The 27,993-nt window shown below is 43.1% G+C and overlaps 3 protein-coding genes across 9 annotated transcripts in view; 2 read left to right on the top strand and 1 right to left on the bottom strand.

Annotated features, from left to right (window-relative positions):
* The window catches only part of STEAP3 (STEAP3 metalloreductase), a 64,368-nt gene extending 46,781 nt beyond the window's left edge, over window positions 1–17,587 (top strand). For 4 of the 5 annotated variants that reach the window (XM_077829699.1, XM_077829700.1, XM_077829698.1 and 1 more), the window contains exon 6: window positions 16,693–17,587. In XM_077829699.1, coding sequence (XP_077685825.1) covers window positions 16,693–17,572 — 880 coding nt within the window. In that variant the 3' untranslated portion in view covers window positions 17,573–17,587. Of the gene's footprint in view, window positions 1–15,647; window positions 15,766–16,692 lie in introns of all 5 variants that reach the window. The other variant, XM_077829702.1, reaches the window with a different exon arrangement.
* Window positions 27–17,516, bottom strand: C11H2orf76 (chromosome 11 C2orf76 homolog). 3 transcript variants are annotated; one of them, XR_013347472.1, is made up of 7 exons: window positions 17,381–17,516; window positions 11,298–11,450; window positions 10,147–10,197; window positions 3,881–3,918; window positions 3,663–3,744; window positions 831–928; window positions 43–227 (listed from the first exon to the last, which is right to left on the bottom strand). XR_013347472.1 is itself a non-coding variant. In XM_077829704.1 (6 exons), the coding sequence occupies exons 2-6, from the start codon at window positions 11,428–11,430 to the stop codon at window positions 151–153; spliced, it is 381 nt and encodes a 126-aa protein (XP_077685830.1). In that variant the 5' UTR covers window positions 11,431–11,450; window positions 17,381–17,516; the 3' UTR covers window positions 27–150. The 3 variants fall into 3 exon arrangements, 2 of the variants coding, with proteins under 2 accessions (XP_077685830.1, XP_077685832.1); XM_077829704.1 differs by lacking the exon at window positions 831–928 and having other exon boundaries at window positions 27–227; XM_077829706.1 differs by having other exon boundaries at window positions 43–928.
* Window positions 17,588–17,701: 114 nt separating the features above from the next.
* DBI (diazepam binding inhibitor, acyl-CoA binding protein) lies at window positions 17,702–27,968 on the top strand. The gene is made up of 4 exons (XM_077829707.1): window positions 17,702–17,833; window positions 19,538–19,655; window positions 22,417–22,479; window positions 27,701–27,968. Exons 1-4 carry the CDS (start codon window positions 17,825–17,827, stop codon window positions 27,772–27,774), a joined length of 264 nt encoding a protein of 87 aa, XP_077685833.1. The 5' UTR covers window positions 17,702–17,824; the 3' UTR covers window positions 27,775–27,968.
* The last annotated feature ends 25 nt before the right edge of the window (window positions 27,969–27,993 follow it).

Here is a 27,993-nt window from a genome sequence, read left to right as displayed (position 1 = left end):
GAGAAATGAGTTTATATAATAAAGAAATTGCTGCATTTGTGAGGCAATCCTCTAGGATTTATTGATTAAAAAAAAAATCTCATTAAACAGAAAAAAAAAGAGTTTTAAACGGGTATGAGAAAACAAAAAAACCCAGCTCTCTTGGGATCGTCACCAGGCCGAAACAGGATTAGCTTTGTAGTTTCTGTAATCTTCTTCACAGAAGAACGCTAATTCAGTTTCATTTGCTGAAAGGGATAAAAAATAAATATTCAGCATGCCCAATAAAAGCATATGCTTATTGTATTAACCACATAGCAGCCTATTAACATTAATTAGAACCTCAGAATGCATTCGGTGCCTTTTTGGTTAAAGGCAATCACTAGTCACCACGTTGTTTATTTTTACGTTAGACCCAATTACCATGTGTTTTAGTCTGGTTAAAAAGAACTAGAACATTGGCATATAAATGTAAACAAACATCTGCAGAAACCTTCAAGTCTAATTTCACCAAAGGCTACAAAACAATTTGGACAACCTAGGAGATTGCACATTTATTCTTTCTCAGAATCCTAGAAAACAACAAAGCTTGGGTTTTTTTCAATCCATTATTCAGTTAAGGAGGGAGAAAAAACCTCTTTTTTCTGAAATAAGCCTGCAGGTATAATAATTTAATACTTAGAGGATTAGTAGAATATTTTACAGATCACTTTACATTCTCCCTCATGGCCCATCAAAATATGTGTCTGAAGAAGTTAATTTTTTGCCCTGCTAATGATTAATTCATAAGGCTTCAACAATATGCAAAGTGAACGACACAAATTGGCTTCCCCAGCAATACCTTCAAATACCTCTAATTATTCACAGGGGATATGGCACAGCTAAAGGACCCACAAAGGTTCAGAGCAGTCACAATTCTTTCAGCCCAGCAGGTCAAGGACTTCCTCTTCTAAAACAATAAGTCAGCAACATTACTAATTCAGAGTGGAGACAAATCTGATGGAAAACCTTCACAATTATTAAACATGGAATTCTTTAAGGTGCTGAGCCAATAAGTTCTGCCTTTGCTTTTTAAATTAAACCTGAATTTAATGAAGTCTGCCTGTCTTATACAAAAGGAGCAGGAGAGGTTTTAGAATCTTGACTTGGAAAAAGACAAGATTGTTTGCAATGAATGCTGAACACTTTATTAACATACATCCGTGCTCTAGAAATAGGCACACATTAACTTTGCTGACTAGATAATAGCTGTAATAATAATCACCACCACAGAGGATTTCCTAAAGATGCTCATCTAATAGCCTCATAATTTACATCTTTCCAGCCCAATCCTGCCGAATGCTAAAATCAATCCTTTGTAGTTGAGGAGGGTGCTCAGTACCTCACAGGATTGGGCTCCTGGCTTTTTGAAAAGGGAAATTCTAGTGTTTGCCTCTAGCAAATGTTGTGCAGCGAACATATTTAAAATCTAAACATATCAATGGGAGATTTGCAATTGATTTCAATAGAGGCAGGTTCAGGACCAGAACTACTGTCACATGATACTGTGCATCACTTATTTTGTTTATTCTTTATATTATCATCGTGCCTAGGAGTCTTAGTCCTGGACCTCATTGTGCTAAACACTGTACAAACATAGAATGGAACCAGTCCCTACTCCGAAGAGCTTTTGCTATGTTTTTATTACTTACCAGAAATGCAAATCTACTCTAAACAAATAAAAATACAGAGTTGCCAAAGGTCTTACTACACTATTGCTTCTGTAAGTCAGTGGAAGAGAGCTTTTCACACTGAGGTAAACGTTAATATATCAGAACACAAAAACGGCTCTTCTAAAACCTCAAAACTTGGCAAGTCTAAGAGGATATTCCACATTACACAGCAAGAACTTAATTCTACCTCATACAGCAGTCGGGCATTGATGCAGTTAGCATTTGTTCTAAGTATATAGTTAACCTGAATAATTATGGAGGTATCGTTTTAATTACTTTTCTTCCATCCTTAAACCATTCCCTCCTCCCCTACATTCAGAGAAATAAAAGCAGTCTAGTTTATCGCAGTTTGTTTTCAGAACAAGATTACTCTGATGTGCTGATAATTTACTGAGATTGCATCAAGTTATACCACCACTAGGACTATGGTACCTGTTTCAAAGGTAGGAATGTACAATAATTCATCAATGGTGTCTTGGAGGAGGACAGCGCTAGAGGAGGGCAGCTCTAAGCAAATATCTGCCACTGTTTCCCAGCTCCTTGCCTAGACCTCTAAGCCAGGCTACCTCAAGTCTTAGGTAGGTAAGACTCATGCTGACAAGAGGCATATACTAACTAAATTACAAGACTTTGAAGTCTTCAGACTGCCAATAACCCTCCTTCCTGAAGAACTGCTTTTCATCTGGGTTAAAAGGATTGAGTTAGCAGGGAAGACTAAAGATTGACTTTTATTATTAATATTCAACAATATTAACAGTTCAACAGTTAATATTCAATAATAATGCCCAGTCCTCTATAAGGCCTGATATCAGCAGCCCATTAAGCTAGGCACAGTACATAAGTATAGTATGAGAGTGTCCTCTCCTCAGAGAGATTACAGTATAGAATAAGGGGTAGCAGGCAAAGAGGAAAGGGGGAGAAACTAAAAGTATCAGGTATAAATGCCAAGGAGAAAGGGGAATTGATCAGTGTGGCCCAATGAGATTAACCAGGAGTAAAGAAATTACTCTCTTGATTTATTTTCTGATGTTCCATTTTTTTTCCCCCAATGGTAAAATTTATAATAGTCTCCTAAGGGGGGGTGGAGGAAGCACCACTGAACTGAAGGATTTTAAACTAGATCAGAAAAAGTGCTAAATAGTACTCTGTAGGGGAAAATCCTGCATTGGCTGGAGAGAGGCTAGGTGGCCTAATGCTGAATGGGTTCTTCCATTTCTAACTTCCTCTGTGATCTTTCACCCAGAGCGTAAGATTGTTGTGCACCAGATTTAAATAAGCGACATTCTAAACTAACCAGTGCCATCTCAAAGCCTGCGAATTGGGCCTCAAAGTCTCAGCTGCTCTGCTGCCACAAAATCATTTTTGCACGGAGCCAAAATGACATCCAGTGACTATCAAATTTGTCATATATAGGCATTTCTTTACACTATTAGCACAAGACATGTGCCATATGCATTCTTTTGTCAGAGATCAAGGACTCAGGTTGATATTAACCACATGCTATGTTCAGCTCACTTTCTAAATGATATTATTTGTGCTGCCCTGTGCAATTTGAATATTGTGTTGCACATTAAACAAATCTAATCTCATTTCATTATTCCACACTAGTTCCTCTACTTAAACTTTGAACCAAAACATCAGTTTAAATGTTACAGATAGGTTATTAGTACTATGTCCGCTTAATCTTATCTGTCAATCATTTAAAATTACCCTCAGCAGAATTCTAAGCATACCTTCTAAAAATCACAATTTGCATTCTGAGCATTTGGAGTGCGCATACCTGCTGCCCTCAGCCCAATAATGTGAATGTACATTATCCCCCCTTCTTCCCTGGATAATTACCAGGTAGTGTAAAGAGCATCAGGAATAGCATTTACTTTTCAGCAGACTATCCAAACATAATCAGCCAGTTATCAGTATAATGACAAGCACAATGATCAGTACTGTCAGTCAATATAAAGGTACTCCTACCTACTCCAGCTGCTTTCAAAGTGCTGTCTTCTTTTAAAATGAGTTTGTCATCATCCTCCAAACTAACTACAAGTTCATTGGTCTAGAAATAAGTAAATAGGAATATAAAGATAAATGCAGATTTTATTAGCTCTGCCATTATGTTCTCTAGAAGTGCATAGATCTAGCTGTATACACACATAAAAGGGGGGGGGGGAAGGAACAGATAGCAAATGTACCTTAGATCCATGTGCTTGGTGAATAATCTTCATTGTATCTGGAAGAAAATACAAAACTTCCCTTAAGATGTGGTTCATTACACTGGACAATGGCACTGTGAGGGTTCCATGTTTGTCATCTCTTGAGGATTTTCAAATGTTCTCTGTTCAAAAAGGGAAAAACAAAACTCTCTCCACTAGCAGCTAGCCCTGCAATCCAAACCTGAAATCTGAGAATCAATCTAGGTTCTTTTCTTTGTGAGTATTACCACCTGTGTTAGAAGTTCTGTCAGGCAAATTAGGGTCTCAAGGACATTTACGCTATCCCATTGTCTTCATCCTATGCCCTCCATGATACCCATGCAATCTATCTTCAGTGAGGAAGGTGACTGAAATTTATAAACAAATCTGTTGATGCTGCACAAGAAGAAAGAGAACCCAACTTGCTCTCCCACGGTGTTGGCTCTGCTCTGCTAGCAGGAGAAAAAAGTAGTAACAACTTAATTTTGTCACTTTAAAATAAGCAGAGATGGCAGAACACACAACAGGGAGCAGAATCAGTAAAAGGATGCTATTGTTACATACACAGGTATAAAAGCAGAATTCCAAGACATCTATGTTTGAACAAACTCAAAATAGGATGAGTGCTTTTTCAGCAAAGGAGCTAGAAACTTGATGCTATTTACCTACTTGTAAGTCTAGAGGGGGAAAAAATGTGGACTAGAGTAACTTTCAAATTGGTGTGACTGAGTATTCAGAGCTCTGGTACAATAAAGATCACATTCTCAATTAGAGGTTTGTTGACAAGGCTTTAATCCATGAAAATACACATCACTTCAGCCCATTTTGTACGTTGTATTCATCGCATTTAAGGAGAGTTGGATTGCCTTGCTCTCCCGCTGCAAAGGTCACTACAGAGGCAGATTTAGCATACAGTGCCACTTGCAGTACTACCCATATATCTTAGAAGCAAGACGTGCATTGATCATCACTTACTGGAATCTTACCGTTACACAGAGGTACTGCAAGAAGACCAAATAATCACACTGAAAATGTACTAAGCTTTCATCTCTGGGAAGTGAACGTGCGGACTATCAACGATCTTTACTAACCTCAGCCAGCTCTATACCCCAATGAATGGAGTCCAAAAGCAGCCTACTGGTTTTCAAATCCTAGTACAACTTCACACTTCCATTCTCTGACCTGACTTCTTACTTACCCATTCAGTCTCTGAGTCACTCTTGATTTTATCTGTTCACAGCTCCACCACTGACCACAGACATTTTTGCATTTAACCATTTGCCCTATTAAAGAGAGGCTGTTCCAGCTCCACCATGTAGATAAAATATCAGCATCTTCAAATCCAGGCTAAAGCCTCACCTCCTCCCATTTGCTTTCGCTAACCATTTTACCCCAAACTCACTTGAGCACATAAATAAATTTTACTTTGTGTTTATAGTAACAGGCCTTTTGTGACTGTTGATATAAAATACTGTCATGAGGTACTAAAGTGTAATGAATTCAGATGACAATTCTTTGTATTATTTGTATTGGGTAGAGCCTAGAGGACTGCACCAGTTTGGGTCTCCATTGTGCTAGGCACTGTACCGACATGTGGTAAATGGCAGTCCCTGCCTCCAAAGTGTTTACAATCTAACAGACAAAACGTGACATGTGTCAGACAAACAAAAGGCTGGAGGGAGTGAAGTAAAAATAATGGGATGCTTTAGTATAGACGAGCTGTCTGTACAATTTGTAGATGGAGTAAGCCAATCAGAAGCAGAAATCACAGCTTTCAACCTGCCCAGCCATTATCAGATGACAGTTCTCTGTGGGAAACATGGTAGAGGTGTGTTTTAAGGAGGGATTCAAAGGAGGATAACATGGTGGCTTTGCCTCATATTGCCTAATATGCACAGGAAAAGGTGCAAAAGGGAAAGAAGCAGACAAGTGGGCGACCAAGGCTGACATCGTAGGTGCCACACAGGCAGAGTCAACTTAACAGTAAGATGACAGTAGGATGGATAGACAGGAAGAAACTAAACAGTGAAGGGTTCTGACAGTGAGAACAAGAATTTTAGGTAAGATGCAGTGGAGAAGGTTGAGCCAATGAGAGACAAAGAGGAGGGGGCTTTAGTCCAAGTGAAGCGCCAAGAAGATGAGTTTGAAAGCAGCATTTTTAATGAATCTGAGGAAATGAGGCAGCAACAGTCAAGCCAGACTGGAGGAGGTTGCACAACTTAGACTGGATGCTCTTTGGGGTAGGCACCACCTTTTCATTCTGTTTGTACAGCGCCTAGCAAAATGTGCTCCTGGTCCATGACTGGGGCTCCTAGGTGCTACCGTAATACAAAGAAACATATAAGTCAAGGTGAGGGGCAAGCAGGGTCTAGATGGGATGAGTCAGAGTGGGGGTAAGGCTGGCCCTTTATGATGCTGCCCAAGAAGAAGCAGCAAGATTTGTACAGTGATGGGCTGAGAGAACCAAAAGAAGGCAGAATTACAGGAGAAGCCCAGATGAAAGGCCCATGTGATGAGGAGGATGGTGGTGCTACCCACTACCACAGTAGAGAAGTCAAGGAGAGAGGGTAGGCCTCAGAGGAAAGATCAGCAGCTTGGTTTTGTTTCCTTACATGCAAACTCAGCATGACTGGCACCTAAAGCTGAGAGGCTAAGGCTGAGCTAGTGTAACAGGAATCAAACTGCTGCACTGGTGTAGTTATGTTCCCTTGATTGTACAGTATTTTGTTCAATCTTCTGAATAGCAATTAGCCAAATGTCCACAAGCACATGCGCACAGCAAATCTCCCCTGATACCATGTGTGGTGACTAGACCAAAAGTTGTGCATGGACCTGCAGGTATATCACAGCATAAAGAATAAAATGATAGCACAGGTCTCCTTCATTTGCCACCAAAGGGAAGAACAGCACTCCAAAGACAGATGTTTCAAATCTCTAGAATTGTAAGTCCTTAAACAATAAAATATTCACATCTATCCTCTAAATTCAGAGAAACAAGTTGAAGATAGAGACATTAACAAATTAAACTCCAATCCCCGACACATTTCCCACTTGCTCCCATTTTTCACCTCCTGATTCCTTGATGGGAACACTGAGCCTTGGGGTGGCTCTGGGGGATCAGATTATTGCTTTGGTGGGTGTGCATGAAAACTCTGTGGGTGTGGGTGGGAGGGGGTGGGTGTGGGTGGGGGAGATGGGAACAGGGAATGGGGGTGAGGAAATTGGAATCATGTTTTGCTAAAGGGGGAGATGGGAACAGGGAATGAGGGTGAGGAAATTGGAATCATGTTTTGTTAAGGGCAGGAATGGGAACAAGGACACAGGTGTAAGACTCTGTGGTGTCAGAGCTGGGAAGGAGGACACTAAGGAAAGAAACTGGAATCATGCTTGCTGGAAGTTCACCCCAATAAACATCAAATTGTTTGCACCTTTGGACTTCGGGTATTGTTGCTCTCTGTTCATGCGAGAAGGACCAGGGAAGGAAGCGGGTGAAGGAATAAGCCCCCTAACATCTTGGTGCCGTGACTCGGATGCATCGCATTGGATAGGTGAGTGGCAGCCTGTAAGTCCCCCTCCCCAACAGTCCGCGCAGCTGCTTGGAGGGGGTATCGCGAACTCTTGTGATGGTAGTTGCAGGTTCTGGCAAGCCAGAGTAAAGGATTTTTTGGATAAATGGATAAAGAAGAACCAGGGCCCATACCAGGTGCAGGGGTCAACCTGGGATGAGATTAAAAAGGAAATGGAGGAAGTGTTAGGGGACCCAGAGGGATGGGGGGTGGCTGAGGAGCCCACCCTCCTTGGTATATGGGTAGTAGAAGAAGGTCCCTGCCCATGGGGACTGGATGCCTTCCAGGGAAAGGAGGCACTTCAGTCCGCTTGTGAGTGGTTTGAAGTGAGGGCAGCATTATGGGAAGCTGCCAGGAATCTTTCAAGTTTGATGCTGCTTCAGCAAGGGCTGCTGAAGGGTTGTAAATTAGTTAGGGGTAGTGAAAGATGATTTGGCACAAAAGGGTTTATAATCAAAAGCAGAGTTAACAGACTACCTTTAGAGACTGGAGCTGGGACTTGGTCCTGGGGGAGTGGAGAGAAAGAAAAAAAAAAAGTTTCAAAGTGCAACCTGCCTTTCCATACTCTTTTGTTTTAATGAAGTTTTAATGGAGGGTACTTTGGATACTTATGTGAGATGTCAAGAAGGAAGTTTTTGTTTAATGATAAAACCCAGTTATATCAATGTAACTGTATGTGCAACTCTGTGCAGTCACATTGGATGGAAGCTTGGTAATTAAATTATCCAAGGGGGTCAGGTCGAGTGGCTACTACCACCACTACGCTTCTGTCCCCAGAAGCCTTTACAGCTATTCTGAGGGAAAATGGGCCCTTTTCCCACAGAAATGGTCTATAAGGGACTGCTGCAGGCAGCAGGCAGAGAAAGAATCTGATCAAAATTATTTGACTTTTGGGTAATGTAATCAAAATCACTAAAGGATGGAAGGGGTTTCTATTGGAACTTAACTTGGCTGCCCCTGGTTGTGTCTAGTTGTACAAGATGGGAGTGTAATCGGGGTACAGTTGTGTAAAAAGAGTAATCACAGTGCAAGAAATCTTAGGCAAAAGAGAATTTTGTGTGGTAAAAGAAAAGGAAAAGGGGAGGAATGATGGGAACACTGAGCCTTGGGGTAGCTCTGGGGGATCAGATTGTTGCTTTGGTGGGTGTGCATGAAAACTCTGTGGGTGTGGGTGGGAGGGGGTGGGTGTGGGTGGGGGAGATGGGAACAGGGAATGGGGGTGAGGAAATTGGAATCATGTTTTGCTAAAGGGGGAGATGGGAACAGGGAATGTGGGTGAGGAAATTGGAATCATGTTTTGTTAAGGGCAGGAATGGGAACAAGGACACAGGTGTAAGGCTCTGTGGTGTCAGAGCTGGGAAGGAGGACACTAAGGAAGGAAACTGGAATCATGCTTGCTGGAAGTTCACCCCAATAAACATCAAATTGTTTGCACCTTTGGACTTCGGGTATTGTTGCTCTCTGTTCATGCGAGAAGGACCAGGGAAGGAAGCGGGTGAAGGAATAAGCCTCCTAACATTCCCCATCAGTGTGAATGGAGAAATAGGCCCTATGCCAGTTTAGTCTCTTGATATAGGTGTGTAATTCCCAGCACCATTCACAGGAATTATATGTGCGCCCCACACAGGGAGATGCTTTATCAGTGTGGTAGATGTGGTTTGCTAACTCCACCTTGGACAGAGGGAGGTGGGAATGGCATTGGTGGCAGAGAGGTATCTGTAAGGAGACAGGTTTATGGAACAGGTCATCTTAGGAGAGGTTTATGTCTCAGGGAAAGTGTTTTATTGTCATTTGAGTTATTCTTTATGCTGTATACCTGCATGCCCTGCTGTCACCCATTGCACCACTTTTGCTCTAGTCACCAAACAGCATAATTAAAGCCAAATCCCAGAAAAGGCATAAATCTGGACTATATAGAGCGTGTTCTATTCAAAGTATGATGCTGTCTACCTGCTTACACCAAGGAAACTTGCATGTGAGCAGCATTACTTGCAAAAATTATTAGAGCACAGAATCAGATTTAAATTTTAGCCCAGGCTATTTCATTTCATCCGAAATTTACATTTAGGAGCTTTCCTATTTACCTGAGCCATGTTTTCCTCCTCCTCTTGTTTAATATTATGTAAATTCTTTAAGTACATAAATCTAAATATTTTCCACTCGGTGCCTTTAGCTCCTTCTTGGCCATCCCTTGTGACCTCACAATTAGTAGCTGGATATTGAAATGCATAAGCACGAAGAGGACTGTGATTTCAAAGTACTGTGGGTCACAAGCTGCTCTGCAGAATGGAAACAGAGTTTAAAAGGCACTTACAAAAATGATAAAAAATTAATATCCCAAAATGCCTTTGCCAATTAGCAGCAAAATGTGTAATGTGCTGCCTAATTCTGAAGTGAATACAGAAGTTCATAATAATTGTTGGGTTTTGTAGACACAAGATGTAAAGCTAATGGTGTGTGTATGACATTCGCAGTAGGGCTGTGCCAAATTAACCATTAGCTTGACTAGTTGTTTCCTGAAAGCAGCTGCAAAATGTGTGGGTGTATGTGGGGGCATGTGTGTGTGTCACAGCTCTTTTCAGGAAACTAGTCCTGACTTACTATATTTAGATGGAAATAACTGTAATGCAGTTAAATAACATGAGAACTGGTACAACATACTGTACACACATTTCTTAAAAAATAAGAAAAATTACATACCATATTTGTATTTTTTAAAGGGAGGTGGAAGTCCTGTTCTTAAAGACACATCTATTAAAAATAAAGAGACTACATGAAAAGGATTGTAACAATTTTCTTTTTATATTTTTAAATGATTACTTCATGAAGCTTGCACTCTGAATTTGAACTTTGAAATAAATCTCAAATCAGGAAACTTGTCTTAGCATCAAAAGTAGAAGAGCCACCGGTACAACTCTGAGCCCAGATCCTGCAAATTCTATGGTACACTTTACTTGTGTGAGTTGCCCCATTGACTTCAGTGGGACTACCCACATGTATAATGTTAAGGAAAGGTGTGCAGGATCAGACCCTTGAAGTCTGATCCTCCAAAGCTCTACTGTCATGTGTATCCTATTAACATTTTCATAGGGGCAGAAGTCCTGCATCCCCATTTGCAAATTGCCCCCAAACAACTGACACACAAATGAATCGGATGTGGAAAAAGAGACTGCTAACCAGCTCCCAAAAGGAAACCGCACTGCTGAAAATTAGCTCCTTTATGGGCTCAATCTTGCTTGGTGCTGAGCAACTCCAGGAGATGCTGAGTGCCTGTGTGCATTTCTGGCTGACAGAACTCAGCCTGGAAGAAAAATTCCCAGAGCACACACTCATATAGTGGTGCCTTCCATCATTGAAAATAACTACACAGAACACTTCCTCCCCATTCACATGAGACCCCCCTTTGCTTTCCCCCTCTGCCAAATACTGGCGTAGCCCCTAGTCATGTGGGAACAGTGACCAGAGATTCGCTAGATGGCATACGTCCCTAATGCTTTTTGAGTAGCTGCCCGACAATGCAGCCCATGGAGCTTGGGCCAGTGAGCCAACTGCAGCACAGCCACCGGTCTTGCCATGACTGATCACGGGGATTTCTAGTGCAGTGCAGAGGGAGGTAATGCCTAAATGTAGTTGCGCATCCCCTGTGGATCAAGAGCCAAATCCCCCATGGATCCCTGGCTTCCCAGCCCCTGCACCGTTCATCCCCGGCAGCCCAAAGGGGGACATGTGGAGCTGGCAGCTTTAATGGAGCCACAAGAGTTTTCCCATTCATTTGCTCTTCTACACCTGCTTACGCACAGACAGCAAAGTATAGGGACAAAATGAGTGTGTAAGAATAACAGTGGCCTTACCATTCCTTACAAATGTAATGAACTGCTTTACAGTTTGGTCCAAGTTAACTCCATGATACACCACAGGTCTGAAATTACGGTGCTCAAAGGAGCGAACCAGGCGAACAGTAATGGCTGAGTTTTTTGATGACATGTGAATTAACTTCAAACACCCTAGAAGACATTAAAGAGAGTAATTACTGAGTTATCTCTTTGTACAAATATAACAGCTAAAATAACTAGATGCAGGTGCATTCATCTGACACTCCCAAAGAGCTAAAAATGTACAAGATTTTAAACATACTGTTCCCTCCCTTTAGGTCCAATTCTGTACCACTTTTGCCATGACTACAATGAGAGCAAGAGCAGAGCCATAGCCTCCTCACTGACACAGGATTGTCCAGAATGTTAAGGGTAGAATTTGACTCTATATGTCAGATGGCCCAGTCCTGCAGTTTTTCCATGTACAGAACTCCCACTGAGAACAGCGGCAGCTCCATGAACGAGCCACAGGGTCAGGCCCTATATTAAGAAGAAAAAAAGGATTGCAGAAAAATGGTTTAAAGCTGTGTGATACATGATTTGCTTTTAATTTATTTGTAAGTCCAAATCACTGAAAAGTCTGCCTGTCCTCTATGATCTAAAGGATAGAATTTGACACCATAAACAAAAATAAAAGCTTATTTATAATACATCAATATTGCACAGATACATCATATAGAAAAATGCCCGTGCTACTACCTAAGGCTCATCTTTACATCATATAACAAATTAAATCCAACAAAACAATGGTGATGAAGATAACATATGTCATTTTTGTAGGGATTGGGGGCAAAATTCTCCTCTCATTCACACTAGTATAAATCCAGAGTAACCCCCACTAGGTTTACACCGTTGTAACTGAAGGCAGAATATGGACTGGTAGGTGGTGGTTTTTTGGCTTGTCTGCTTTTCTCCCACTCTGTTCCTTTAAGCAAAGTCAGACAGAGATTTTAGTTCAGCACCTTCATAGTCAATTTCCTGTCTCTCTAGCCAGCAGAGCTGTTTCCTACCACTGATAACATCCCCAGTTTTCAGCGGTAAATGCTCTTCCACTTCCTCCATTTCTGTTAGTTCATTAGCTTTCTGCAACAATGACACTGGGCCACAGCTTCAGTGCCAGGAAGTTTGTCTTTAGCACAGAGCTACATTTCAGCTGCCTTTGCAGTTATCTCCAACTATCTGCACCAAATTTTTGCTCTCTCTTGCCATTCTATTTCTCTCTTATGTATTGATTTTTTATGTATTTGTTGCTCTCCAATAACTAGGAGACTTCTGTATCTGAAATGTTTTAAATTGTTTATTTAGTTTTTATCAGTCAATCATAGATACTTATATGGTCCCTATTACTGTAGTATCTGAGCACCTCACAATCTTTAATGCATTTATGCTCACAACACTACTATGAGGTAGGAACGTGCTATTATCCAATGGGGATCTGAGGCACAAATCTGCTATGTCCCAAGTAAGTGTACTAAACTCCTGAGCTATCCTTCTTCTAAGTAATTCACAGGGTTTCACTTCCATTTTTGTTTGGACGGGGATCCTTCTGTTCGCTCATTTTACCTCACTTTTGCGGGTGGGGGGAGGAGGTAACATTTACAGTTACTGACCCAAGTTCTATGCCTCAAGCACAATAATCAAGTTAAAACACAGAACATCATCTCATTTATATAACATGTACATACAAAAACACATTCTTTTGTATCTGAAAAAAGAGTTTTTTAATTATGCTAAAAAGAGGTGAACATTTTCCTGGTCCTTCTCCACACAGGACCGAAAATTGAATGAAAAGAATGTGAACCAGTCACTCCTTGATCTGCACAAGCTGGCAACTGACAAGAATGACCCTCATTTGTGTGACTTCACTGAAACTCATCTTAGAAAGACCCTTAGCACAGAGAAAGACCCTATAGGCAGCTCCCTACCCATCACACACACACACTGCTCTTCATACCCCTGCCCCACCACCCACTATAGGCAGCCTCCCATCCCTCACCCCCCTGACCTGCTTTGTCACTGTCATGTACTCCTTGTACACAGTCGGTTGTAGGGCTGCTAGTAGTAGGTCAGGCTTCTATACCAGATTAAGGCTACGTCTACACTGCCACTTTCAGCGCTAAAACTTTAGTTGTTCAGAAGGTGTGAAAAAACAGCCCCCTGAGGGACAAAAGTTTTAGCACTGAAAAGCGCCAGTAAGCTACCACCGCTCGTTTGGGGTGTTGGTTTTTTTTATCACTGGGAGATCTCTCCCCCAGCGATGAAGCGTGTCTACACTGCCCACGTCACAGTTCTGCCGCAGCCACGGAGTAATGTGGGCAGTGTAGACATACCCTTAGACTGGCTACAGAACTTCCATCATGGAGATACAAGCAAGTAATGTGTTCTTTTAAAGATATTTTAATGTAGCGTTTCTCAAACTCTTTGATATCAGGGACCAGCTTGCTGCCTTCCTAAGCTGTCAGGGAGATCTCAAGGACCGGCACCAGTCCACAGACCAGTCCTTGAGAAACACTGCAGTTTAAACACTAAAGTTTAAAGCACTTCTGAGTATTATTGTTAGCATCTCAGGAAAGGTATTTTACACACAGTGCCACGTAGTTGCTGAATAGTATAAAACAGTTTAACATTCCATTACATCTCCCATTTTAATTTTACATTCCTACCATTTATAAAAGTTACAGTATCACATATCTCTAAAGTCCAGTCTCTCTGCGTCAGACTGGTTTTCTGATTACACAACACTAACAAGTAACAACTTGGTCATCTGGTTGTCCATTAGTTGCAATGATTGTATCTAATCCGTTTTGAATTTTTGAGTGATCTTCTTTTTGTTCTGCATGAACCATCCGTAGAGTTCGCTCTGTTGATTGTTACTTCTGAGGAACAAACTGAAATGTCAGCAGTTTCTGTTGAACTCTCCATTATCTGTCTCAATCACATATGGTCTGGACAACATATTCTTTTTCTTTACAACAGCTGGAGCTGCCCATGCTTTTTCTCCATCCAGTTGGACACAAACACAGTCACCAGGTTCCAGATCCGGCAGCTCTCTGAATGACGTCTGCTATAAGAGTGTTCATAAACTCCTTTTGCCTTTTTATCCAGTTTGGCTACTATCTTCACACCTGGTCACTTTGGAGATACAGCAGAACCTCAGACTTACAAACACCTCAGGAATGGAGATTGTTTGTAACTCTGAAATGTTCGTAACTCTGAACAAAACATTACGGTGGTTCTTTCAAAAGTTTACAACAGAGCGTTGACTCAATAAAGCTTTGAAACTTTACTATGCAGAAGAAAAATGCTGCTTGCCTTTTAATTTTTAGTAGTTTACGTTTAATAATGTACTGTATTTGCTTTTTTGTTTGTTTGTTTGTTTGTCTCTGCTGCTGCTGATTGTGTACTTTCAGTTCCAAATGAGGTGAGCGGTTGACTGATCAGAACGTAACTCTGGTGTTCATAACTCTGAGGTTCTACTGTAGATTCTTTTCCAAAGTTGGAACAGTAGTTCTGAGTTATCTTTCCATCAGCAGTTGTACTGTACCAGTGGCTGCTATCTGCATTCATCTGTAGCTCAGAAGATCAACAAATGAACCTTCCTGTTTTAGGATTTTCTTGGCTGTCTGCTAGCCCTCTCAGCCTCTCCATTCACTTGTGGGTAATGTGGGCTGCTAGTAATATGGTCAAAATCATATTTCATTTGGAATTACTTAAATTCCACTGTGGTGAACCGTGGTCTGTTGTTCATCACTAGTTGTTCCGGAAAACGGAAATGAACAAACGTGCACTTCAGTTTCTTGATAACACTGCAAGATGTTAGCTACATAGAAATAAGGTACTTGAAAAACCTAAGAAAACAGTCCACTATGATCAGGTAATTATGTCTTCTGAATTTGCATAAATCTGCAACTAGTCTCTTCCAACATCTGCCTGATAGAGGTGTTGTTATTAAAGATCCTTTGTGTTGTTAATTCTGTAACATTCACATGCAGATACTAATTCTTTATGTCTTTGCTGATACCCGGCCACCACATTGACTGGATGGCCCATTCACTGCATTTAGTTAGTCCTTGGGGACTTTGTGGATGAAGTTTAGGATATTTCCTCTCACTTCATTTGGAATTACAATGTAATCACCTTTAATCATTTGTCAAGTTGATTTGCTTAATTGTCCACGTACCACAAAATAATCTCTTGTCACTTCCTCCAGATATTTGGGCCAGCTGGCCCTAATGTAACTAAGAATTTGTTGAAGTTGCATGTCTGTTGAGATTGCTCTTTGTAGCTGGTATAGTATCTCTTCTGACGCTGGTCTGTATGCCTCCACAGCATCCACAAGTGCCACCTGCACTTCCTCCTCACACCACTGGTCTCTTACCTCCAGTGGCTGCACGTAGCTCAGCCATGCAGCCCGCCCTGCCTGCCTGCCACTGTGGTCCTAATGCCGGTGAGAGCCTGGATTCCATTTTATTGTTTTAATTTTATGATTCCATCCATGTTCTCATTAATGCCTATTTCATAAGGCTCTACACAAAGTTTTGTATTTTTCCATTTTTCTTTATAATTGGTACCACTGTGTACATCATGATGTTGGCTCAGAGATTTTCTCGATTAAGCCAATCTATTCCATTCTCTTGAACTCAGTTTCCACTTTATGAAGCAACACCATAGGAATCCTCACAGGTGTACATACACTATATGTTTCAACACTGCCTCTTAACGTTATTTATACTCAGACTCCTTCCAAAACTCCAATACCAAATACTCCAAGAAGTTCTGCCACTTTTCTCATTAGGCCCATCATGGCTTCCATGCTGCAGCTGAGAAGGTTGTTGGTGTTTGGTCCTTTGATCATATACACTCTGAATGCAAAGCTTTTGTCTTTGTAAGTTGTTTCTATGGTGAACTGGTCCATACACTTCACAGTACCTCCAGGGCTAGTCAGGATTGTGTCAAGCGATTTCAGCTCTGGGAGGACTTCAAGGTGATTATACATCCCTTCTGGAATGACTTTCACATCTGCTCCTGAGTCAATTTTCAGCTCAATGGTCTTTCCATGAATATTCAGTTTCACTCTCTAGGCAGGGTCTGTCATCACACTTGATAGAGCCCAGAAATAATGGCTCTTGACTGCCTCAGTACAACAAACGCCTGCAAAGTGTCCATATTTTGTGTATTTGTTACATCTTGCACCTTTGGCTGAACACACATCTCATGGGCTATGACTTTTTCCATATGTTGTGCATTTAGTCTGAAGGGTTTTGTAGTTAGCCTGTGTATAAGGTCAAATTGGTCTTTAATTATAGCTGCTGTGAGGTGTTTTTATCTCCAAGACCAATAACCAGTCTACCTCTGATATTTTCATGTTTTATAGCCTTCAAATCAGAACCTTCTGCCAAGGCCTGCAAAGCGGCTGTAAAAGATTCCACAGATTTCCCTCGTCCTTGACTTCTCTGGCAAGCACGCACCCTTTCATACCCCGCATTTCTCTGAGGTACAGAGCAGGCATCCGGCCTTGCCAGAACTCTTTCACGGTCATCCTTGTGACTGCTGTCATTACAGGCAACGGATTTAAAGGTATGCTCGGCCGTCTTCCCCGGAGCAGAAACGAAAGACGACCTCGGGACGCCTCCAGGTTCCGGGCGGCGTTTTGCAGCAACGTCCCGCCGTCTGCCCGCCCTGGCGCAGCTGAGCTTCCGGGGCCAGGGAGGAGCATCACGCCATCGAGCCTGCGACCTGTGCTGCCCTCCTGCGGCACCAGTGGGGCCCTGTCCTCCGCCCACGTGGCCGGCCGCCAGGAGGCTGCAAGCACCTCAGGCCTCTGCCCCAGGCTCCAACAGGCCGCTGCGCTCCCCTGGAGAGACGTGTTTGCCCCGCCCCCACGGCTGGCCATGTTACACACAGCACCACCTACGGGCTGGAGGTTGTACTACAGCCACCATCACTGCCCCCTCTGCCCCGCCCCCACCACAGGGCCGCCAACCGCCACACTCCCCCGAGCTCGCGCTCCCACGCCCCCTGGCCCCGCCCATCAAGCAGATCCTACCCCCCTCAAATCTTACTGCTCCGCTCTGCCCGGGCCACTTCCGGCTTTACCGCCCTCACACCATCCGACGGTGGCACGTGACCTTCCCTTGCCCCCGCGCTTTCCGACGCAGGGGCGGGGCCTCTCTCAACGTGCAAGGCTCCACAATTGGCCGCCCGGTAGTCTATCCCCGCCCCGTCCACTCGCCTGCCTTCACAGCTCTGTGTGATTGGGCGCAGGTTTCCTTCTGCCATGCCCCTCGCTGTTCCGGGATTGGCGTCGGGCGTTCTGACCACGACCCTCCTTTGGTGATTGGCGGCGAGGCAGCCCTGAGCCCGCCTCCCGCGCGAGAGGATTGGGCGGCGGTCGCTCTGGTGATGGCTGAAGGGGTGGGTCTGTGGGGGAAGGCGGAACTGCAGATGCCCGGGGGCGTGAGCCACTGAATCAGCCGCACGACAACTCGCTGCTCCCGACCGCTGCTATGTCTCAGGTACCGGGAGCCCGCGCTGGGGGGAGGCGCTATGGGGCGGGGAGCGGCCCGTTCACATTCCCTCCCCCCACGTTCCCATCCCCTCAGCGGGGGGGGGGTCGCTTCACTCGCCTGGTCTCGCCTCCTGTAGCTGGGAGCCCCTCCATTTTTCTTCCCCTCGCCCCAGGCTGAGGGGGCGGCTCTGGCTCGACGGTAGCGACTCCTTCCCCCCCCCCTTCCCCTTTTCCGCCCTTCTCCCGGAGGCTTCTTGCTCCCGCTCCCTGTGAGAGAGAGACCTGAACCCAGGCGGCTTCTCCTTTCGCCCAGGGAGCCAGCCTGGGCCTCCCCGCCCGAGCTGGGCTCCCGCCGCCATCTGCTCCTGCTGGGGCTGGAGCCCGCAAAGTGGGAGTTGCCGCTTCCCCCTCCCCGCCCCCCCCAAGCCGCTGCAGCGCTAAGGCCTGGGGCTGCAGGCGGCCGTGGGGTTGTGCAGGGCAGGCCCCCGCTCTGAAACTGGGTTGAGAGCTACCCTGGGGAGGGCCGCATGCCCAGCGCAGCGGTTATAAGCGGCGTAGGGCACGTCTGCGGCATCCTTCTTGTTTCTCCATCTCCTAGTAACCCGAGGCCTGTGTAGTGCTGCCATTACAAGTAGTTATGGGGGGTGGTATTAGCCTTACAAAGGGAGAGGCGTTTGCATGGATGCACAGGGTCGCATAAGGGCGTCCTGGGTGGTAGCGGAGACTCAGTCTGCTGCCCATGGGGCTAGTAAGGGCCTGGTGTGAAGGTGCCATGGTGAACAAGTAGCCTGATTATCAAGATTCACACCAGTGTAATTGAACGAAGCACTGCTGAAGCCAGTGGGCTGGTGAAGGGAAAGAAGACTGTTCTCTTATCAGACCTCTTGGATATGTTGGCTTGGTAACAACTAGGACACAAGTTGTGGAGTTGGCATGTCCTCGTACTCTTTAGCAAGCTAGCAACTACTTTCAGTTTGTGCGTGCATGTGCAGCCCTATAAAATAAGGGATAGCACTTCACTGCCACAAAAGTGGCACATAAAATGCTTGCATAAACATCCGCTGTGTAACATGTTGAGACAATAAACGAATGGGGGTGGAGAGAATATACAGGGGAGAGGTCATTCACTTGGATGGGGTTGGGGTGGGAAATGGCTGGTAATTACCAGCCAAAATGTTAAGTGCCAACTGTCTGACTATATAATCTCAGAATCACAAAGTGAACTTTCTTAATTGGGGGAGTGAAGGGGTGGGAATACTTAACATTTGAGGGCTGTGTTCAAGGCTTCCTTTCTACCAAATCTTCACTGCAGATTTCCCAACTTCTTTTCCCATGCAATATTTATAGCAAACATCTCTGATCCTGCTGCTGCTTCCACAATAGCAGACTTTCACTCATCCTACAGGGCACAAACTGATGTAACACAGGGGAGAGTTGAAACTACTGATTAGTAACACAGTTCAATTGACTTTTAATGTGTTACAATTATTAGCATTTCTGTCTACATACAATGTAATGTTTATAATCTCTTGTGTCATACCTTCATGTAAACTCCAGTCATGATACTTGGTTTCAACTTTAATTTTTGTGTCCTTCCTGCTACTTTGTCATCTTCAAGCAGACCATACATTTGTCAGTTCAAGATTTAAACTAATATCTACTGGCAAGAGTGAAAACCAACGTAGACTTTTTTTATGACCTTTTCATTTAGGCTGAGTTTGATAAAGCTGCTGAAGAAGTTAAGCAACTGAAATCTCAACCAACAGATGAAGAAATGCTGTACATCTACAGTTACTTCAAACAAGCTACAGTTGGAGATATAAACACAGGTATGTAATGGAAAGGAGTTCTAGGCTTGAGGAATAAGAAGTGCTCATAAGCATTAATTTTCAATAAAGAGAAAATAAGTGCTCACTTTAAGTGGCTGCTAATGGCTTTAGATGTCCATCTTGCTGTAAATTACTCTTAAGTAGTGAAGCTGAGCAGTGTGTAATGCAACATGACCTTGACCTCTAGCTCTCAAATCACTGACCGTAAACAACTACACTGCTGCTTTTTTGAGGCAAAGTCTCTATGGTGTGGGCAAAGAGTGGGTTTCTGAAAGTTTGGGCGTCCTGCTGCTTTGGCATAACCTTTACATATAAATGTACCAAATTGACCCAACCCTCTACTATTCAGCTGAGAGCTGCTTAAACAATATAAAAATAATTGTGTGTTCTTACCCTGCATTCAATTCTCTTTATTTTGTACTTTTTCTACTTGGCATTCTTAACTACTCTTGACCTTGGGTCCTCCCATTTTTATATGCTGGAGCAATACTGTTTCAATCCTCTGTATGTAGATGTATTTGGCCAGTAAATTGTATTGCACTAGATTAACCAACACCTCATTAAAATAAATAGGGTACTGATAGCTATGTAAATGCCTCCCTAAGCAAATAACCAATTGTCCTTATTCTCAAACCTTAAAATAGCTGCCCCTAGTAGACTGATGTAGGGAAAATCAATGTAGCTACCCTACTGCTAGTGCCAGACTAATAGGTGAAAAGCAAGTAAACTTTTTTCTGATCTTTTAAGGCCAAGTACAAGTCGTAATGATATGATTAAAGGTTTTTCACTAATTTGGTTTAGACTAGTGCAATTTAATGACATTACTTTGATTTTAAATCTGGTCTATACTTAGCATACTTCTCTAAATCTACAGGCATTAACTGAACTGATAACCAGTTTTGAACAAATACCAGCTAAAACACAGAAGGTGCACTAGCTGAGGTTATATCAGTGCAACTTGTGAATATAGAAAACCCTAAGAATCCTGCATCCTTTATATAGCTGCTGTATGAAATAGCATTAATTTTCAGCTTTTGGGCAGCTGTGACCAAGAGGCTATCTAGACTAGGAGAATTGCACTGATGTAGATGCTGCATCTGTGGAAATGGGGCTTGAACTAGTTTAGTTTACCGGGGTAAATTGCAGCATACAGTGGGCATCTGCATTTACATAACTGGACTGGTATAAAAACAGTGTAGGTAAGGCCTAAATAGTACTATTTTAAAGAAAACCAAAGGCAGCTGAAGCCATGAAAAAAGCAGGTGTGTACTGAAACAAGAGAAACTTCAATCAGAGCTGGCTATGGGATTTGGAAGAGAAACAAGTCCACCCACAGATGAGGTACAGTGCTAAGCCTGTTCCACTGCTTCACTTATCTTAAGAGGCAAACTTTCATAGTTTCCCAGTCGAATGGTGCAAACAATCTTAGTGGTCTTGCATAACATCTGAAGTGAGTTAAATCTAGAAATGGAAAAATGCCAGCTGAAGCACTGGCGTACTGACTCAGTTAGTGGTGAGGCCCATCAGACATGGGTTTGGTTCCAAGTTGCCTGGAGTTGGCACACTGTAGATTTGTTAAACACGCACACAGACTTTTTTGTATAGACAAACTTACACTACACTGTAGGCCTGACTCTGCAAAGGAGCAGAGGTGAAAAGAAAACTAGCTAGGCTCTAAGCTTAGGCTTCTGGAACAGCATGGAATGCAAAATTGTTCAGAGTCAAATTAGTGGTCTTGAAGTGTCATGGCATGCCATTAACTTGCTTCACAATAACACCACTAAAAATCATACATCCGTTCATAGCTTACTTCTGGAACAGGCACATGTGGAGCAATAACCTAGTTTCCCATTTTGTTACAGGGGTGGAACTACCAACTATGCTATAGGTCACTCCACTGCTGCAAGGCCAGCACAAGGCTAATGCTCTGCCTCTACATCTAGCCACTGGTCTCATAGCACTTACCCATGACTACATATTAAATTTAATTGGGAACGCTGAGAACTTTGACTCTTTTGAGAAGACCAAAAGCTGGAAGTTATTCTTGAGACTGGGAGGAGGTTTCATATCACCTTTCTCTTGTGTATTATGCCATCTCTTTGGCTACAATATCTTTCACATCTCTTAAGACTGAGTTACAGTTGAGCACCTCTGCTGATACCCTTAACTTAACAGAATTAACCAAGATGTAGCAGAAAACTCTAGTACTCTGTGACTCATTCCTAAGAAGCCTTAAGGTTACCTAGGTTGTAGAGGTCAACCATATCTTATTATTGAAGGGACACCAACTTTAAGTTGAACAAACCTTCAAACTTTTTTTTTAACTTCAGCTGCCCTTGAGCTTCATGCCTACTTTGGTTTTACAACTGCTGTCCTACTAATGTGTTTTCCCCTGTTACTGTATGAAGTGCCCATCCAAACAGGAAAACTGGCAGTGCTGTCAAGTGCACAAAGTAAACTGAAGTTTAAATTGAGTCATAGTAAACTTGAGTTCTCACCAACAATAGATAATAAACTTAGTAGAGATGACAGTGTGGAGTTCTGTTAACGCTAGAAAGTTATAACCGGCTTTCTCCAGCTTCTGAACAAAATAGAGTGTAGCCTAGAAAGAGCTAATTCAGGAAGTTTAATGTCTGAAATGAGAGACCATTGTGACACAGAACCACCACATCTAGAGCAATCTCCTGAAAGGACATGAGAGATTCCCAACAGTGTGGTTTGTATCCACTGACTCTTCTATGGCTAATATTGTCTCCTCTAGAGCGCCCTGGCTTTCTTGACTTCAAAGGCAAAGCGAAGTGGGATGCCTGGAATGTATTAAAAGGTAAGTCCTTTATTAAAGATGACATGAAAACAGCAGGGTTGGTCACAAATCCTAATACTCTCGCTACTTAATGAATGAGTAGAAGTCTTCTGTGACTACATGTCCAAGACAATTAGTAGTTGCTGCTGGCAGGTTCAGGCTCACTTACCTATATACTCTGATATAATTAATGGATAGTTAACACTGTAGGACAGCAGACTTAACACTTCTAATGTGGTACTTCTGAACTGGCATTGAACTGTTCAAATCAATACCTAACTACAAAAGTGCCCCAGGTTATTTATACACATCTATTTTAGATCTTTATATAGCCATTATCATAGTATCTGAGCACTTCAGTCTTTAACCTTTCCTCTCCCATCCTTCTGAGGTGGGGAAGTACTGTTAGCCCTCTCTGCATATGGAGAAGTGAGGCACAGACTGACTTGCTCTGCAACAGACTTCTTGTGTAACCTTAGGCAAGAAATTGATCTTGGTCTGCCAAGTGCCAGGCTAGCACCCAAACGACTGGATCATTCTTCCCCTCATTAATAATGTTGATGCAGTTTCTGTGTTCCATTGCATTAACTAAATTCCTCTTCCAATCAAGAGGGATTATCGCTGGGACCTCAGCTCACCTAATCACTTCACAGATGTGAAGTCCAAGACTAAGGTAGCAATGTACCTAAAAAGCAAACTGCTTTGAGCCACCCTCTCCTAACACAGCGAGGGGTAGGTATATTGCTATTATCTGCACTATATCCAAATGTTGTCTTGGAGAGTAAGCTTGTGTCTCATCAAGTCATTGTTCAACGGTCATTTGCGGAAAGAATGACAGATGCCCCTGCAAACAAATCAGAGCAGGTCTAATATAGATCCAACAGCCTGGAGTGTCCCTCTTAACTTCCTTACAACTTGACTGCATGCCACCTAGTCACATAGCAAGGAATTGTAACTTGGCATTAAGATGTCTTTTAGACACAGTAAACTGGCTTGTGACTGAACAAAGCTGCATGCTTTGTCAAAGTACCTTCCGGGGGAATCCTGAAAGGAATGTAGGCTCCTTCTCTAGAAGGCAACACCAAATCACATGCAATACCAAATTATAACCAACAAAAATGTTGTAAACTGTCCAACCAAGAATGTAAATCCCACTTCTACATGTGTGAAACTTTTAAGGGTCTTTTAAAATATTGCCTGTCCTGCAGCTGCTTTGTTTTAAACCCAACCCCTGCTGGGGAAAGTCCTGTCACCTGGAAGTAGTATGCAGGCCCTGTCAGGAAAGAGGCCAGCCTACACTTCCTATGATGCAAGGAATTACAGCTGATGTTGCTTGGGGCCAACTTGGTGGGAAAGAGAAGCAACTCCACTTCTAACCCTATGGCCCTTTTGTTTGGGGGGTCAGGGAAGGGAGAACGTGAAGGGGGAAAGGCAGGTAATTGCTGCTTGGAAAAGGGCAAGGTACAGAATGGGTGACACAAGCAAGTTGTCATAGGGAGCAACTCCTGTTGTGCAGGGGTTACCCCATCACAGTTGTGCCTATAGAGCTAACCTTATGAATAATATGTTCTCACTAGATCAGTGGCTTTCAATCTTTAAGGGTCATTTGCAGACCCTTATCTCAAATTGAGGTATGGACCCCTTTGGAAATCTTAAACATACTATGTGGGCCCACGCAGCTCTGAAGACCACAGGTTAAAAACCACTGCACTAGATCAAGAGTGTAATATTTTTTAATTTTGTGAGCATTTAGGCTGCTGCTACTAAATAGCCAAGTAGTTGAGCATCAGTTTAAAAGTTACATCACAAAGGCTGGACAAACAAATGAATCCCTAGGAGGAATTGCAGCTATAACTCTAAGGTGGGTGGCCCACTTTCATTCATTGACTGTGCTATGGCATGCAAATTAGAATGTCTCCCCGGAATTGCTTGCAATGAATGGGTTACAGCCTCCACGAATCTCATGATGCTATGGCATACTCAAAGTGTTCTGACTGCTTGGTAATATTTTACTGTTCCAATTGAGTTCTTACTACTCTACTGCAGTATGAGGCTTGCTCACCAGCCCTGTAACTTCACAATTCACTTCAGTTAACACAAAGTGATTGGCACTAAGGAGCTTCCAGGAAGCAGCTGTGTATCCTCCAGCTGTTTTAAAGTGGTTTGCCAAAGGTTTCTAGTGCAAAATAGATCTTACTAACAGGTTTCAGAGTAGCAGCCATGTTAGTCTGTATTTGCAAAAAGAAAAGGAGTACTTGTGGCGCCTTAGAGACTAACCAATTTATCTGAGCATAAGCTTTCATGAGCTACAGCTCACTTCATCAGATGCATTCAGTAGAAAATACGGTGGGGAGATTTATATACATAGAGAACATGAAACAATGGGTGTTACCATACTCACTGTAATGAGAGTGATCAGGTAAGATGAGCTATTACCAGCAGGAGAGCGGGGGTGGGGGGAACCTTTTGTAGTGATGATCAAGGTGGGCCATTTCCAGCAGTTGACAAGAACGTCTGAGGAACAGTGGGGGAGGGGGGGATAGTTTTACTTTGTGTAATGACCCATCCACTGCCAGTCTCTATTCAAGCCTAAGTTAATTGTATCCAGTTTGCAAATTAATTCCAATTCAGCAGTCTCTCATTGGAGTCTGTTTTTGAAGTTTTTTTGTTAAATTATTGCCACTTTTAGGTCTGTAATCGAGTGACCAGAGAGATTGAAGTGTTCTCCAACTGGTTTTTGAATGTTATAATTCTTGACGTCTGATTTGTGTCCATTTATTCTTTTACATAGAGACTGTCCAGTTAGACCAATGTACATGGCAGAGGGGCATATATCACATTGGTAGATGTGCAGGTTACCGAGCCTCTGATAGTGTGGCTGATGTGATTAGGCCCCATGATGGTGTCCCCTGAATAGATATGTGGACACATCCTTGCAACAAAGCCTGTTGCCAACTAGGTTCCTGGGTTAGTGGTTCTGTTGTGTGGTTGCTGGTGAGTATTTGCTTCAGGTTGGGGGACTGTCTGTAAGCAAGGACTGGCCTGTCTCCAAGATCTGAGAGTGTTGGGTCATCCTTCAGGATAGGTTGTAGATCCTTGATGATGCAATGGAGAGGTTTTAGTTGGGGGCTGAAGGTGATGGCTAGTGGCGTTCTGTTATTTTCTTTGTTGGGCCTGTCCTGTAGTAGGTGACTTCTGGGTACTCTTCTGGCTCTGTCAATCTGTTTCTTCACTTCAGCAGGTGGGAACTGTAGTTGTAAGAATGCTTGATAGAGATCTTGTAGGTGTTTGCCTCTGTCTGAGGGGTTGGAGCAAATGCGGTTGTATCGTAGAGCTTGGCTGTAGACAATGGATCATGTGGTGTGGTCTGGATGAAAGCTGGAGGCATGTAGGTAGGAATAGCGGCCAGTAGGTTTCCGGTATAGGGTGGTGGTTATGTGACCATCGCTTATTAGCACAGTAGTGTCCAGGAAGTGGATCTCTTGTGTGGACTGGTCCAGGCTGAGGTTGATGGTGGGATGGAAATTGTTGAAATCATGGTGGAATTCCTCAAGGGCTTCTTTTCCATGGGTCCAGATGATGAAGATGTCATCAATGTAGCACGAGTAGGGGCATTAGGGGACAAGAGCTGAGGAAGCATTGTTCTAAGTCAGCCATAAAAATGTTGGCATACTGTAGGGCCATGCAGGTACCCATAGCAGTGCCACTGGTTTGAAGGTATACGTTGTCCCCAAATGTGAAATAGTTCTGGGTGAGGACAAAGTCACAAAGTTCAGCTGCCAGGTTTGCCGTGACATTATCAGGGATACTGTTCCTGATGGCTTGTAGTCCATCTTTGTGTGGAATGTTGGCGTAGAGGGTTTCTACATTCATAGTGGCCAGGGTGGTGTTTTCAGGAAGATCACCGATGGATTGTAGTTTCCTCAGGAAGTCAGTGGTGTCTCAAAGAGAGCTGGGAGTGCTGGTGGCGTAGGGCCTGAGGAGGGAGTCTACATAGCCAGACAATCCTGCTGTCAGAGTGCCAATGCCTGAGATGATGGGGCATCCAGGATTTCCAGGTTTATGGATCTTGGATAGCAGATAGAATATCCCAGGTCGGGGTTCCAGGGGTGTGTCTGTGCGGATTTGTTCTTGTGCTTTTTCAGGGAGTTTCTTGAGCAAATGCTGTAGTTTCTTTTGGTAACCCTCAGTAGGTTCAGAGGGTAATGGCTTGTAGAAAGTGGTGTTGGAGAGCTGCCTAGCAGCCTCTTGTTCATATTCCGACCTATTCATGATGACAACAGCACCTCCTTTGTCAGCCTTTTTGATTATGATGTCAGAGTTGTTTCTGAGGCTGTGGATAGCATTGTGTTCTGCACGGCTGAGGTTATGGGGCAAGTGATGCAGCTTTTCCACAATTTCAGGCCGTGCACGTCGGCGGAAGCACTCTATGTAGGAGTCCAGTCTGTTTTGACCTTCAGGAGGAGTCCACCCAGAATCCTTCTTTTTGTAGTCTTGGTAGGAAGCTCTCTGTAGGTTAGTATGTTCAGAGGTGTGTTGGAAATATTCCTTGAGTTGGAGGCGTCAAAAATAAGATTCTAGGTCACCACAGACCTGTATCATGTTCGTGGGGGTGGAGGGACAGATGGAGAGGCCCCGAGATAGGACAGATTATTCTGCTGGGCTAAGAATATAGTTGGATAGATTAACAATATTGCTGGGTGGGTTAAGGGAACCACGGTTGTGGCCCCTTGTGGCATGTAGTAGTTTAGCGTCCTTTTTCTTTTGTAGAGAAGCGAAGTGTGTGTTGTAAATGGCTTGTCTAGTTTTTGTAAAGTCCAGCCACTAGGAAGTTTGTGTGGAAGGTTGGTTTTTAATGAGAGTATCCAGTTTTGAGAGCTCATTCTTAATCTTTCCCTGTTTGCTGTAGAGGATGTTGATCCTTAAGTGATCACTCTGGTTACATTGTGTATGGTAATGCCCATTGTTTCATGTTCTCTATGTATATAAATCTCCTCACTGTATTTTCCACTGAATGCATCCGATGAAGTGAGCTGTAGCTCACAAAAGCTTATGCTCAAATAAATTTGTTAGTCTCTAAGGTGCCACAAGTACTCCTTTTCTTTTTTCATAGATCTTACTAGACAACTGAAGTGGGGAGAACTTGGTTCTTTAAGTGTAACAAGTGGCTATTACAAGTACTCTATGGGGAATATGGCTAGAACATTTTAGTCTTCATCTGATGCATGTCTTCTCATTTCAGGAATAGCCAAAGAAGAGGCAATGAAAGCTTACATAGCGAAAGTGGAAGAATTAAAGAGCAAATATGGCATCTAAGAATTGCATCCACTCATGACTTGCACACCTGAAATATGCCTTATTTCTTAATACTGGGGATAACTGAGTAGTGGGGATGACTGGAATGTGTAGTGTACTGCAGTTTGAGTTCTGCAATTCAGATTAAACTACTAATTGTTTAAATTCAATCACTTGTAAATTACACCTAATGAATTAAAGTACATTTGTTATCATTTGTGGTGGTCACTTTAATACAGG

This window comes from Eretmochelys imbricata, chromosome 11 (genome assembly GCF_965152235.1).
Source record: "Eretmochelys imbricata isolate rEreImb1 chromosome 11, rEreImb1.hap1, whole genome shotgun sequence".
Classification (NCBI taxonomy): Eukaryota; Metazoa; Chordata; order Testudines; family Cheloniidae; genus Eretmochelys; species Eretmochelys imbricata.
This window is presented reverse-complemented; position numbering and strand designations above follow the sequence as displayed.